This window comes from Bos grunniens, chromosome 8 (genome assembly GCF_055505025.1).
Source record: "Bos grunniens cultivar Pamir isolate PY7600 chromosome 8, Bosgru_T2T1.0, whole genome shotgun sequence".
Classification (NCBI taxonomy): Eukaryota; Metazoa; Chordata; class Mammalia; order Artiodactyla; family Bovidae; genus Bos; species Bos grunniens.
The window spans coordinates 95,810,725-95,824,849 of NC_141172.1; the positions used below are offsets into that span (position 1 = coordinate 95,810,725).

Below are 14,125 nucleotides of genomic sequence, written 5' to 3' on the forward strand. Positions count from 1 at the left end.
CACACATATATTCTTCAAAATAAATTTTTGAATGATTTCATCAAGTTCCAAAAGAAAACTCCACTGGAATTCTGATTGACATCCTCTTACTCCTATGCACTAATTTAGAAGAATTTATAGTCTTTATCCAGCAATCCCACTGCTGGGCATACACACTGAAGAAACCAGAAGGGAAAGAGACACGTGTCCCCTAATGTTCATCGCAGCACTGTTTATAATAGCCAGGACATGGAAGCAACCTAGATGCCCATCAGCAGATGAATGGATAAGAAAGCTGTGGTACATATACACAATGGAGTATTACTCAGCCATTAAAAAGAATACATTTGAATCAGTTCTAATGAGGTGGATGAAACTGGAGCCTATTATACAGAGTGAAGTAAGCCAGAAAGAAAACCACCAATACAGTATACTAACGCATATATATGGAATTTAGAAAGATGGTAACAATAACCCTGTGTACGAGACAGCAAAAGAGACACTGATGTATAGATCAGTCTTATGGACTCTGTGGGAGAGGGAGAGGGTGGGGAGATTTGGGAGAATGGCAATGAAACATGTATAATATCATGTATGAAACGAGTCGCCAGTCCAGGTTCAATGAACGATACTGGATGCTTGGGGCTGGTGCACTGGGAGGACCCAGAGGGAGGGTATGGGGAGGCAGGAGGGAGGAGGGTTCAGGATGGGGAACACAGGTATACCTGTGGCGGATTCATTTCGATATTTGGCAAAACTAATACAACATTGTAAAGTTTAAAAATAAAATAAAATTTAAAAATAAATAAATAAATAAATACTTGACTTTCTCATAGAGGGGCACAATCTGCCTCCCCATTTATTCAAATCTTAACTTGCATTGCTTGGTATAATTTTATAGTTTTCCTCTTTTTATCTAAAACATTTCTAATCATTCCTTTTTTGTTTTGGCTTATGATGAACTGAGTACTTTTGTATTTATATTTCTAACTGATGCAATTGCATTTTAAAAATCTCCTATTCAGGAACTTTGTTATCCTTTCCAACAGATCTTAAATTTTTCCAGTTAATGCTCTGATTGTAGCAGAAATAAAAAGTAAGTTCCCTCCCTCATTTTTCTGTTTCATGTAATATTTCATCACTTAGAGTTTCCACAAAATATCTTGGCCAAGGTGGAGATGCACTTTTACCTGTAGTCATCAGAGCTGGCCCAGCTCCTTTTTTTTTTTTTTCTTACTGTTGAACCTCACCTGCCTTACTGGGCTTTGTCAATTGAGAATGACTGGACCATAATCCATGGAGGGTCTAGAGTGTGCTAGGACTCTGGCTGCTTCCCTGACTGACAGATTCTAGTCAAGTCCTCTTCTGTTGTCTCCCTTTCTTCTAAGCTTCTAGGCATAAAAGACATTTACTAAGCCCCGTCCTCATAATGGAGCAAATCCCAAGACTTTATAGATGGTGGATCCTTCATGGAAGATACTAATCTCTAAGGACAACTGACAAAAAAAAAAAAAGATGTCCTTTTTATTAGAGGGGACTGGAATGCAAAAGTAGAAAGTCAAGAGATACTTGGAGTAACAGGCAAATTTGGCCTAGGAGTACAAAGAGCAGGGCAAAGGATAACACAGTTTTCCCAAGAGAATGCACTGGTCATAGCAAAAACCCTCTTTCATGAACAAAAGAGAAGACTCTACACATGAACATCACTGAATGGTCAATACCAAAATCAGATTGATTTTATTCTTTGTAGCCAAAGATGGAGAAGCTCTATACAGTCAGCAAAAACAAGACCAGGATCTGACTGTGTTTCAGATCATGAACTCCTTATTGTCAAATTCAACTTACAATGAAGAAAGTAGGGAAAACCACTAGACCATTCAGGTATGACCTAAATCAAATCCCTTATGATTATACAGTGGAAGTGACAAATAGATTCAAGGGATTGGAGCTGATAGACAGAGTGCCTTAAGAACTATGGGTGGAGGTTCCTGACACTGTACAGGAGGCAGTGATCAAGACCATCCCCAAGAAAAAGAAATGCAAAAAGGCAAAATGGTTGTCTGAGGAGGCCTTACAAATAGCTGGGAAAAGAAGAGAAGCAAAAGGCAAAGGAGAAAAGGAAAGATATATCCATCTGAATGTAGAGTTCCAAAGAACAGCAAGGAGAGATAAGAAAGCCGTCCTCAGTGATCAATGCAAAGAAACAGAGGAAAACAATAGAATGGGAAAGACTAGAGACCTCTTCAAGAAAATTAGAGATAGGGGAACTTTTCACGCAAAGATGGGCTCAATAAAGGACAGAATGGTATGGACCTAACCCAAGTAGAAGATATTAAGAAGAGGTGGCAAGAATACACAGAAGAACTATACAGAAAAGATCTTCATGACCCAGATAACCATGATGGTGTGATCACTCACCTAGAGCCAGACATCCTGGAATCTGAAGTCAAGTGGACCTTAGGAAGCATCACTACGAACAAAACTAGTGGAGGTGATGGAATTCCAGTTGAGCTATTTCAAATCCTAAAAGATGATGCTGTGAAAGGGCTGCACTCAATATGCCAGCAAATTTGGAAAACTCAGCAGTGGCCACAGGACTGGAAAAGGTCAGTTTTCATTCCAATCCCAAAGAAAGGCAATGCCAAAGAATGCTCAGACTACCTACCGCAAACTGCACTCATTTCACACACTAGCAAGGTAATGCTCAAAATTCTCCAAGCCAGGCTTCAACAGTACATGAACTGTGAACTTTCAATGTTCAAACTAGATTTAGAAAAGGCAGAGGAACCAGAGATCAAATTGCCAACATCCATTGAATCATCGAAAAAGCAAGAGAGTTCCAGAAAAGCATCTACTTCTGCTTTACTGACCAAGCCAAAGCTGTTGACTGTGTAGATCACAGCAAACTGTGGAAAATTCTTAGAGAGACTGGAATACCAGACCACCTTACCTGCCTCCTGAGAAATCTGTATGCAGGTCAAGAATCAACAGTTAGGACTGCACATGGAACAACAGACTGGTTCCAAATCGGGAAAGGAGAACATCAAGGCTGTATATTGTCACCCTGCTTATTTAAATTATATGCAGAGTACATCATGCAAAATGCCAGGCTGGATGAAGCACAAGCTGGAATCAAGGTTGCTGGGAGAAATATCAATAACCTCAGATACACAGATGACACCACCCATATGGCAGAAAGTGAAGCACAACTAAAGAGCCTCTTGATGAAACTGAAAGAGGAGAGTGAAAAAGTTGGCTTAAAACTCAACATTCAGAAAACTAAGATCCTGGCATCTGGTCCCATCACTTCATGGCAAATAGATGGGGAAATATTGGAAACAGTGACAGACTTTATTTTTCTGGGCTCCAAAATCACTACAGATGGTGCCTGCAGCCACGAAATTTTTTTAATTTCTTTTTTTTAATTTATTTATTTTAATTGGAGGCTGATTACTTTACAACAGTGTAGTGGGTTTTGCCATACATTAACATGAATAAGCCATGGGTGTACATGTGTTTCCCATCCTGAAGCCCCCTCCCACCTCCCTCCACATCCCATCCCTCTGGGTCATCCCAGTGCACCAGCCCTGAGCACCCTGTCTCATGCATTGAACCTGGACTGGCAATCTGTTTCACATATGATAATATTCATGTTTCAATGATATTCTCTCAGATCATCCCACCCTCGCCTTCTCCCACAGAGTCCAAAAGACTGTTCTATACATCTGTGTCTCTTTTGCTGTCTCACATATAGAGTTACTGTTACTATCTTTCTAAATTCCATATATATGCATTAGTTTACTGTATTAGTGTTTTTCTTTCTGACTTACTTCACTCTGTATAATAGGCTCCAGTTTCATCCACCTCATTAGAACTGATTCAAATGTATTCTTTTACTGGGTGAGTAATATTCCATTGTGTGTATGTACCACAGCTTTCTTATCCATTCATCTGCTGATGGACATCTAGGTTGCTTCCATGTCCTGGCTATTATAAACAGTGCTGCAGCCATGAAATTAAAAGATACTTACTCCTTGGAATAAAAGCTATGACCAACCTAGACAGCATATTAAAAAGCAGAGACATTACTTTACCAACAAAGGTCTGTGTAGTCAAAGCTATGGTTTTTCCAGTAGTCATGTATAGATGTGAGAGTTGGACTATAAAGAAAGCTGAGTGCTGAAGAATTGATGATTTTGAACTGTTATGTTGGAGAAGACTCTTGAGAGTCCCTTGGTCTGCAAGGAGATCCAGCTAGTCCATCCTAAAGGAAATCAATCCTGAATATTCATTGGAAGGACTGATACTGAAGCTGAAGTTCCAATACTTTGGCCACCTGATGTGAAGGACTGACTCATTGGAAAAGACATTGATGCTGGGAAAGATTGAAGGCAGGAGGAGAAGGGGATGACAGAGGATGAGATGGTTGGATGGCATTCACCAACTTAATGGACATGAGTTTCAGTAAGCTCCAGGAGTTGGTGGTGGACAGGGAAGCCTGGCTTGCTGCAGTCCATAGGGTCTCAAAGAGTAGACATGACTGAGCGACTCAACTGAACTGACACTTATATAAATAATCAGGACAAGTTTGTTGATATCAAACTTATTTTAATGAAAAATTAATCTTAATTTGACAATATTGGTAGAATGAGTGTTATTTTAAAGAGAAAAATTATGTTTCAGTAATGTGCCTCTGTGGATAATAGATTCCAGTGCTGTTAACTGTCTTTGAGGTTCTGGTATTTACCTGTAAACTGAACTAGATCCTGAATTCTAGTTTCCTCCAGTATCGGGCTCTGACTCTCCAACCTACTGTTTTTAGTTTTTCCTCTAATCATTTTGACTTGAAATCACTGAGAACTAAAATTGCCCTTTTTCTGAAGCCATAAAAGCTAAAATTGGACAACTTGATATAAACCTCAGGGAAATTACCATAATACCTCATGTATAGATAATCTTTATGTCAGTTCCTATATGAGTGATTCAGAAACTTTATATAAACACCCAATGCCGTCATCAGAGACATTTCAAACTGTAAAAAGAGGCTTCAACCCCTTGACATCTAGAAATCTTCTTCAACTGGCTCCCTTCTAGATTTGGTGCCTTATTATTATCAAAATTGCAACCAGTCATACTAATAATTTTTCTAATTTGTCCTCTGTTTGTCATTTTTAAACTTTATATGCTTTGTGACTTCCATTGCTGTACTATGACAGCCTCCAAAGGAATAATGATAGCCGACTTATAGAGGTGATTGATTTACTCCTCCTCCTAGTGAAGATCCATGAATTTCTCCTATAGTCTGTGCTACCTAAGGCTCACTTCCTAGAAGGCTCCTCAGATGTGTCCATAAACCCTCTAAAAGCATATCTCCTGCATGACCATCTCTTTTCTGCCTTCATAAGACATGATTGCTGGGAAGAAGTCTTCCCAGCACCAAAGAAGTCAGTGCTAATGACAAGTAAACAAGAAATTGGTCAACAATGCTTTTGCCCAAAAGATCTTGAACAAAAGGTGGAAATGTGACTAGAAAATCAAATGGAGTCAATATTGCTCAAAGACTTTGGCCACCTGATGCAAAGAAGTGACTCATCAGGGAAAGACCTTGATGCTGGGAAAGACTGAAGGCAGGAGGAGAAGGGGACAACAGAGAATGAAATGGTTGGAGGGCATCACCAATGGACATGAGTTTGAGCAAGCTCTGGGAGTTGGTGATGGACAGGAAAGCCTGGCATGCTGCAGTCCACAAGGTTGCAGAGTCAGACATGACTGAGCAACAAAGCTGAACTGAAGGACAATCAAAGATATTTTTCTTGCAAGCTCCAAATGCATAACTATACAACCACTGGATCAACATCTTCTCTTGGATTTCTCACTGAAATATCAAATTTTATGTACTTAAAACAGATATCTTGATTCCATCATCCAACCCACTACCCATCTAACCAGTGCCACCAAATTTCACCATGTTGCTCAAGTAAGGACGCTGGAAATTGTTCTTGACTTTTCTATCCCACTCACATATCTTTTATTCCATCCATCTGCAAGTACCATTGGGTTTATAACCAACATGCTTTTAAAATCTGTTTACCTCTCTTCATCTGTACATTACCACGTTAGTTCATGCCACCATCAGCTCCTGCCCATGTTACTATGAGAGCCTCCTAACTCATTGCTTCACTTCTGTGCCTGCTCAACATGATTCCATCATCCCAAAACAGCTAAAGCAATTTTCTTAAAACTTACATTTCATCATTCCACAGCTTTAAACACTTACAGGTCATGGTAATTTCACTAGAATAAAATGTGAACCCTTTACCATGGTCTCCAGGGTCCTTCATGACCTTGCCCTTGCCTCCTGTCTCCACTCTTTACCCTCTAGCTGAACTAGCCTTTCCTCAGTTCTCCAAACACATCTTTGCAAGTACTACTCAAGCTGCCTGAATTGTTTATTGCCCTGCTTGTCACATGGCTAATTACTTGCTATTCCTTTATATCCATGGTCTTCAAATGTTTCTGATACTCTATCATGGGCAAATGATAGAATCAGAAACCTAAACTCTCAATATACCCATATTTATTTATTTATAAATTATATGTCATACTTCTACTATATATACTTGCATATAATTTATACTATATATTGTACATTATGAAATATATATATAGATCTACAAGGGAAATGCTAAATAAAGATAAAAGATATTTTACATAAATAACTATATACTTTATGAATATAGCATTTTTCCCCCACCCCCAGATTTATTGAGATATAATTGTCATTACATAAGTTTAAGAAGTAAAACATTGATTTGATACACTTATATATTGCAAAATGATTACAACTACAGCATTAAGTAACACCTCCATCCCACCACATAATTACCATTTCTTTTTTGTGGTGAGAACGTTTACCTACTTGGCAACATTCAAATATACAACACAGTATTATTAGCTATAATCACCATGCTATATCCTGTGACCAGTATTGGCCCATTTTTCCTACCTCCCAAGCACTGAATAGTGCATTTTTTAAGGGTAATTAATACAAATCTATGTTTCAAGTCATCCTAATAATTTCCATTTGGGGGAGAATTTTTGTTATGTTTCTTTATTATAAGTATATTTAACTCCATAAGGAAGCAAACAAAGGTTTGCAGAAGGAATAGATGGGTCAGTTGCTATTTTCCTAACGTTGCTTACCTCTACTTTATTACTAGTATTTTCTATCCATGGTTTCTCTGGAGGAAGCTTCTACAGCCACTTGTCAATTGTGTCAGTGTTCATTTATTTAAAACTAGATAATATAACCTGAAAATCCACTTAAGCAAGCACTCATGGACTGTAATGCATTACTATCCGTGAGAAGGGAAAGAGCAGGTGAGGTGCCACTGTCTGCCCCTCAACATTGTAGAATTCCATTTTTCCCTCTCAGGAAATCTAACTTATTGTGTGTGATATCTGTTCATCTGACAAACTAGGGGGTAGGAGGAGCCCAGAGAGAAGGTGGAGGGATGGAGAGGGAGAGATTACCATTTATATATAAATAAATATAATGTCTTAATTTTAGATTTAAAAAAAATATCAATTGGGCTTCCCTCATAGCTCAGTTGGTAAAGAATCTGCCTGCAGTGCAGGAGACTCCAGTTTGATTCCTGGGACAGGAAGATCCCCTGGAGAAGGGATAGGCTACCCACTTCAGTATTCTTGGGCTTCCCTGTGGCCCAGCTGGCAAAGAATCTGCCTGCAACGTGGGAGACCGGGGTTCAGTCCCTGGGTTGGGAAGATTCCCTTCTCCAGGTGAAGAAGGTGAAGACAGGGAGAGATTACCAGTAGATATAAATAAATATAATGTCTTATTTTTAGATTTAAAAATATCAATAGAAGTTTTATTTATTTATTTTTTTCTGTATCTGAGTAGATCTCTGGCACAGTATTTTGGTTTATTTTTTTTTTATTGGAGGATAATTGCTTTACAATGTTGTGTTAGTTTCTGCTGTACAGCAATGAGAATCAGCTATAAGTATGCATATATCCCCTCCCACCCACTTCCCATCCCTCCCTTCTAGGTCATCACGGAGCACTGAGCTGAGCTCCTTGTGGCACAGCATTTTGGCTGTGATCCCCGCCCTAGAGACCACTACTTATTTATCACCTCCTTTAAGTGCCTTCCATGACCCCCTACCTAAATCAGGTCCCAAAACCTCTGTCCCATATGCTTCCTTTATAATTAATATGAAATGTATACATATTCTTGTATAAATATTCAGTTCAGTTCAGTCGTTCAGTCGTGTCTGACTTTTTGAGACCCCATGAATCACAGCACGCCAGGCCTCCCTGTCCATCACCAACTCCCAGAGTTCACTCAGACTCAAATCCATCGAGTTAGTGATGCCATCCAGCCATCTCATCCTCTGTCATCCCCTTCTCCTCCTGCCCCCAATCCCACCCAGAATCAGAGTCTTTTCCAATGAGTTAACTCTTCGCATGAGGTGGCCAAAGTACTGGAGTTTCAGCTTCAGCATCATTCCCTCCAAAGAAATCCCATTTTGATATTTGGTAAAACTAATACAATTATGTAAAGTTTAAAAATAAAATAAAAAAAAAGAAATCCCAGGGCTGATCTCCTTCAGAATGGACTGGTTGGATCTCCTTGCAGTCCAAGGGACTCTCAAGAGTCTTCTCCAACACCACAGTTCAAAGGCATCAATTCTTTGGTGCTCAGCTTTCTTCACAGTCCAACTCTCACATCCATACATGACCACTGGAAAAACCACAGCCTTGACTAGAAGGACTTTTGTTGGCAAAGTAATGTCTCTGCTTTTGAATATGCTATCTAGGTTGGTCATAACTTTCCTTCCAAGGAGTAAGCATCTTTTAATTTCTTGGCTGCACTACACCATCTGTAGTGATTTTGGAGCCCCAAAAAATAAAGTCTGACACTGTTTCCACTGTTTCCCCATCTATTTCCCATGAAGTGATGGGACTGGATGCCATGATCTTCGTTTTCTGAATGTTGAGCTTTAAGCCAACTTTTCACTTTCTGCCATACAGGTGGTGTCATCTGCATATCTGAGGTTATTGATATTTCTCCCTGCAATCTTGTTTCCAGCTTGTGTTTCTTCCAGTCCAACGTTTCTCATGATGTACTCTGCATATAAGTTAAATAAGCAGGGTGATAATATACAGCCTTGACGTACTCCTTTTCCTATTTGGAACCAGTCTGTTGTTCCATGTCCAGTTCTAACTGTTGCTTCCTGACCTGCATACAGATTTCTCAAGAGGCAGTTCAGGTGGTCTGGTATTCCCATCTCTTGAAGAATTTTCCACAGTGTATTGTGATTCACACAGTCAAAGGCTTTGGCATAGTCAATAAAGCAGAAATAGATGTTTCTGTAGAACTCTCTTGCTTTTTCCATGATCCAGTGGATGTTGGCAATTTGATCTCTGGTTCCTCTGCCTTTTCTAAAACCAGCTTGAACATCAGGAAGTTCATGGTTCACATATTGCTGAAGCCTGGCTTGGAGAATTTTGAGCATTACTTTATTAGCATGTGAAATGAGTGCAATTGTGTGGTAGTTTGAGCATTCGTTGGCATTGCCTTTCTTTGGGATTGGAATGAAAACTGACCTTTTCCAGTCCTGTGGCTACTGATGAGTTTTCCAAATTTGCTGGCATATTGAGTGCAGCACTTTCACAGCATCATCTTTTAGGATTTGAAATAGCTCAACTGGAATTCCATCACCTCCACTAGCTTTGTTCATAGTGATGCTTTCTAAGCCCAACTTGACTTCACATTCCAGGATGTCTGGCTCTAGGTCAGTGATCACACCATTGTGATTATCTGGGTCATGAAGATCTTTTTTGTACAGTTCTGTGTATTCTTGCCACCTCTTCTTAGTATCTTCTGCTTCTGTTAGGTCCATACCATTTCTGTCCTTTATTGAGCCCATCTTTGCATGAAATGTCCCCTTGGTATCTCTAATTTTCTTGAAGAGATCTCTAGTCTTTCCCATTCTGTTGTTTTCCTCTATTTCTTTGCATTGATCACCGAAGAAGGCTTTCTTATCTCTTCTTGCTATTCTTTGGAACTCCACATTCAGATGCTTTTATCTTTCCTTTTCTCCTTTGCTTTTTGCTTCTCTTCTTTTCACAGCTATTTGTAAGGCCTCCCCAGATAGCCATTTTGCTTTTTTGTATTCCTTTTCCATGGGGATGGTCTTGATCCCTGTTTCCTGTACAATGTCATGGACCTCAGTCCATAGTTCATCAGGCACTCTATCTATCAGATCTAGGCCCTTAAATCTATTTCTCACTTCCACTGTATAATCATAAGGGATTTGATTTAGGTCATACCTGAATGGTCTAGTGGTTTTCCCTACTTTCTTCAATTTAAGTCTGAATTTGGCAATTAGGAGTTCATGATCTGAGCCACAGTCAGCTCCTATCTACTTATAATTATTTATGCATTTGCAATTATTTATTAATAGGTAAACTTGGTTTTTGTTTGCAGCGTCCACAGCAACAGAAACCATTGTCCATCTCAACACTTGTCCCCAGCCATCTCAACAGCTCTGGGCTTAGCAGTTCTCAGCTTCAATTTGATGCTACACTTATGTGATTGTAAGATGAGTGACAAATCATTCTCGTTAACACATTTGAATGAGTATTTTATTTATATGGCTTTCGTTTAAGAGGAACTAAATGTATCATTATAACAATATTACTTTGGGTTGTATTCATTTATAATTTTCATTTTAGTTTACTATTTATTTACTTTTTGGCCTGTTGTGCAGCTTAGTTAGTTCCCTAACCTGGGATTGAACCTGGGCCCTTGGCCGTGAAAAAGTGGAGTCCTAACCACTGGACCACCAGGGAATTCCCTTAGAATTTTTTAAATGGAGTAAAATAGGTGAAATTTTGCCTAGTTCCAGGAGAACTGTGCATAGTCCACAGCTTAGTTTGTGTATATGTCGCATCTCATCCTTACCCATCAACGTGAACTTCACCTTTCCTGCACATCATGGGGTCCTGCAGGTTAAGAACTGATGGCCTGTTTGGGGAGAAACATGAAGCTGTACAGCGTGGTGCAGATAGAGGAAGGGACCAAGCTCTGTGGAAAGGCAGTGGTGTGCCCTGGTCACTATTCGGGTCAGCAGATTTCAGTGGAGGAAAACACCTTAGAAATAAACCTTAATTCTAGTCCTTCCTATGCAATTTACTAGTGGTATGACCATGCACACAGCTTTTGCACCAGGAACCTTGGTCCCCAAAATGACAATAATACCTCAAGCCTTCCTGATCTCAGAGGCTTGTTGTGAGAATTAAATGAAGCAATTGATGAAGAAGCTTTTGTTTAGCTGAAAGTATTCTGAAAGTATTTAGCTGAAAGTATGCTTTCATCAAAACCATTCTCTTCTCAGTTGCTCCAATGAGCTAAATATGCTTCAATTTAATACATGTTCCATAAGTACTTCTTACTTTTTCTGTTTTAGACAGTCTGCAAAGAACCTGGGATACAAACCGATACAGACCCTGCCTTCAGGCTTCTCAAAGGAGAGACAGACACATACACAGGTAAGTACACAGAGCATGGTTCCTGCTGTAAGAGGTTAGCACAGTCACTGTCCAGAGAGAAGAGTCCATAACAGGACTGGTGGACTCTGCTGTGCTGGGGAAAGATATTGTTTGTCTCAAGGAAAGCTCACAGGGGAGGAAGCATGTGAGGTGTTTTGGTGTTTCAGAGGCATCCTGGAATAGGAGAGGGCTTGCCAGGCAGAGGAAATAATACATGTGAAGGCAGAACTCCTCTAGTCATGGACCACCATCTTCTGTGTCGCTGTATATGTTGGCCAGAGAATGGAGCAAAGGGTGGCAGGAGACCCTAAGCAGTTCTGTATGGTTCAGGAAGAAAGGAAGACCAAGAGAGGTAGATGGAGCAGGAGAGGATGGGAGAGTTTGGCTAAGAAGTTGGGAAAAATACTACTAGTTTACACATGAGCATTTACTAGGTAACAGGCTTTTCCCTGCGCTGTCTCACAAAATATGGTCCCATTGGCTTTTAGCTCCTATTACAGATGAAGAAACAGGTCATGTGAGTTTAAATTACTAGCCCAAGATCACAAAACTTACTAGAGCCTGGGATTCATACCTAGTTCTAGAATTACAGATGCTTATGCTCCAGAAAGGACTGGGTTAAACTCGGGCTGTGCTCTGGCATTTAATGAGAGTCATGTGACCCTTGGATAATTGTAAACAAAGCAGCAGAGTTCATTTTCACCTCCAGCAGGCCAGCTTCCGAAAGTATTTTTCTACCTTGATCCTTGATGGTGAGCCTCTTAACCCTGCATTCCAAGGCTGTGTTTCTCTGTGCCCTTCTGAGTGGAGCTGGAGCCTTTCAGCCAAAAAGGAGACACCAGGTTTCTTTCCTGCAATAGAAAGCCCCCAAGCCAGCTTGCTAAGAGCTCCTTTCTCCTTCCCATTGCTAAATGGGACTGACCAGACATTCTAAGAGACGGAGCTTATAAACCTCACTTCCTGTAACATTCCCCACCCCACCCCCATTCTCTTGCAGGCATCAGCTTGGAGGTTGGAGCCCCCTCCCCTTGGAATCCAGGCATTCTGAGCCTATAGGGCGCCTTCTGCATTTGGTCTCTGCTTACTAGAAACTCATTGGGTTGCAGCCCTGCCTGCAGAGGTCATCAAGTGATGAACCCATGATTAACCTTGTTCTCCAATCAGAGTTTTGGTCTAATCTCTGAAACTGCATGCTTTTAACACACATGGTCCTTTTGTTTCTGTAGAGCCAGAGACCTGAAATGTGACGGCCTCAGCTATGCCAGGAACAAGAGGAAACCACAGAGTTCATATTACATATATTAGGCTTTTTTTCTTCCCAAGCATCAGTTCTCAACAGGCTCAGGCAGACCTTGGATGATGGAATAGCATCCTCCGAAGAAGGCTGTCCCCTTCTGTGGCCTTGCCACACAAAGGACAGTAACACCAGCAGCGTATATTTCACTTGGCTGTGATATAGCACAATTGCATTTTGTCAGCAGGCTGGAAGTGGCCAGCCCAGAGCTGGGAGCTATGGAGAACATTCATTTCTTCCACCACAGACAGCTCAGCCACAGACGTGGGTGATAGAGGGGAAATTGGCATTGACCTTGATGCTTTGCAAGGAGCGGATGGGACTTCGAGTCTGGTTAGCAAAGAAAAATGAACCAAGCATCCTCAGTAGTGTCTGAAGAGCAAGAACTGGGCTCAACAGAATTCTTCAGTCTCCCTGCTCACTGCTGTGGGTGTGCACGTGCATGCATGTTCTGCATGCACAAAGACATGCACACAGGCTGTGTCTGACATGCATGGGAGAGGCCTGGTGCCCTTGTTCATGCTGGAACTCCCTGTGCATATTTGGCATTTGACTGACATGTGAAGCTCCCACAGACATCAGAACAGTAGCTCAGAATGCATAAGAGATAGTTTGCTGTTGATAAGAAGACACTTGGAGAGGAAAATGTTACTAAGAATACTTTCCAGTCCCTCCAGGAGTCATTCAGAGAAAGGAAGTCCCTCTTAAGAAAGTCACATGAGAGGTGAGGAATAAAGCTAATGCAGCCAAATGTATAACTTGCAACCACCCCCAATTGTCCGCTTGTGCCCTCATCCTTTTGATTTTACTCCTATTGGCTTCCCCACCAGGAATGTCCTTAGGCTCTCATTTCCTATCTGGCGAAATCCTTTTTATCTTCCCAGTCTCAAATGAATTTTCGCTCCGTTCAAAAATCCTTCTCTGATTTTTCCCCACTCAGCACAAATCAGTTCTTCCTCTAACCTGTAAATTGTTTGAGAGAAGGGAGGCTATGCCCAAAATGTACATACTAGGTGCTCAATGATACCAGAGTAGAGGAGCACAGACCCGGAAGCAGGGGAACCCCAGTCCAAACCAGGCTCTCCTACACTGGAGCGGGAAGACTTTGGAGATAACCTACACAAGCTTCCGTTTTCTCATCTGTAGACATGTAATAACCCCTTCATGAGATGAAAGAAAGTAAAAGTGAAGTCGCTCAGTTGTGTCCGACTCTTTGCAACCACATGGACTGTAGCCTACCAGGCTCCTCTGTCCATGGAATTTTCCAGGCAAGAG

At 40.8% G+C, this 14,125-nt stretch overlaps 1 protein-coding gene and 1 long non-coding RNA gene across 13 annotated transcripts in view; one reads left to right on the top strand and one right to left on the bottom strand.

The window, feature by feature from the left end:
- LOC147367731 (uncharacterized) overlaps positions 1-14,125 on the top strand; it is a 651,563-nt gene that overhangs the window by 615,944 nt on the left and 21,494 nt on the right. For 10 of the 11 annotated variants that reach the window (XM_086315804.1, XM_086315800.1, XM_086315798.1 and 7 more), the window contains one exon: positions 11,475-11,556. In XM_086315804.1, coding sequence (XP_086171930.1) covers positions 11,475-11,556 — 82 coding nt within the window. Of the gene's footprint in view, positions 1-11,474; positions 11,557-12,782; positions 13,803-14,125 lie in introns of those variants that run through there. The other variant, XM_086315808.1, reaches the window with a different exon arrangement.
- LOC147367736 (uncharacterized) overlaps positions 1-14,125 on the bottom strand; it is a 117,396-nt gene that overhangs the window by 35,920 nt on the left and 67,351 nt on the right. The gene's annotated exons all lie outside the window — the stretch shown is intronic.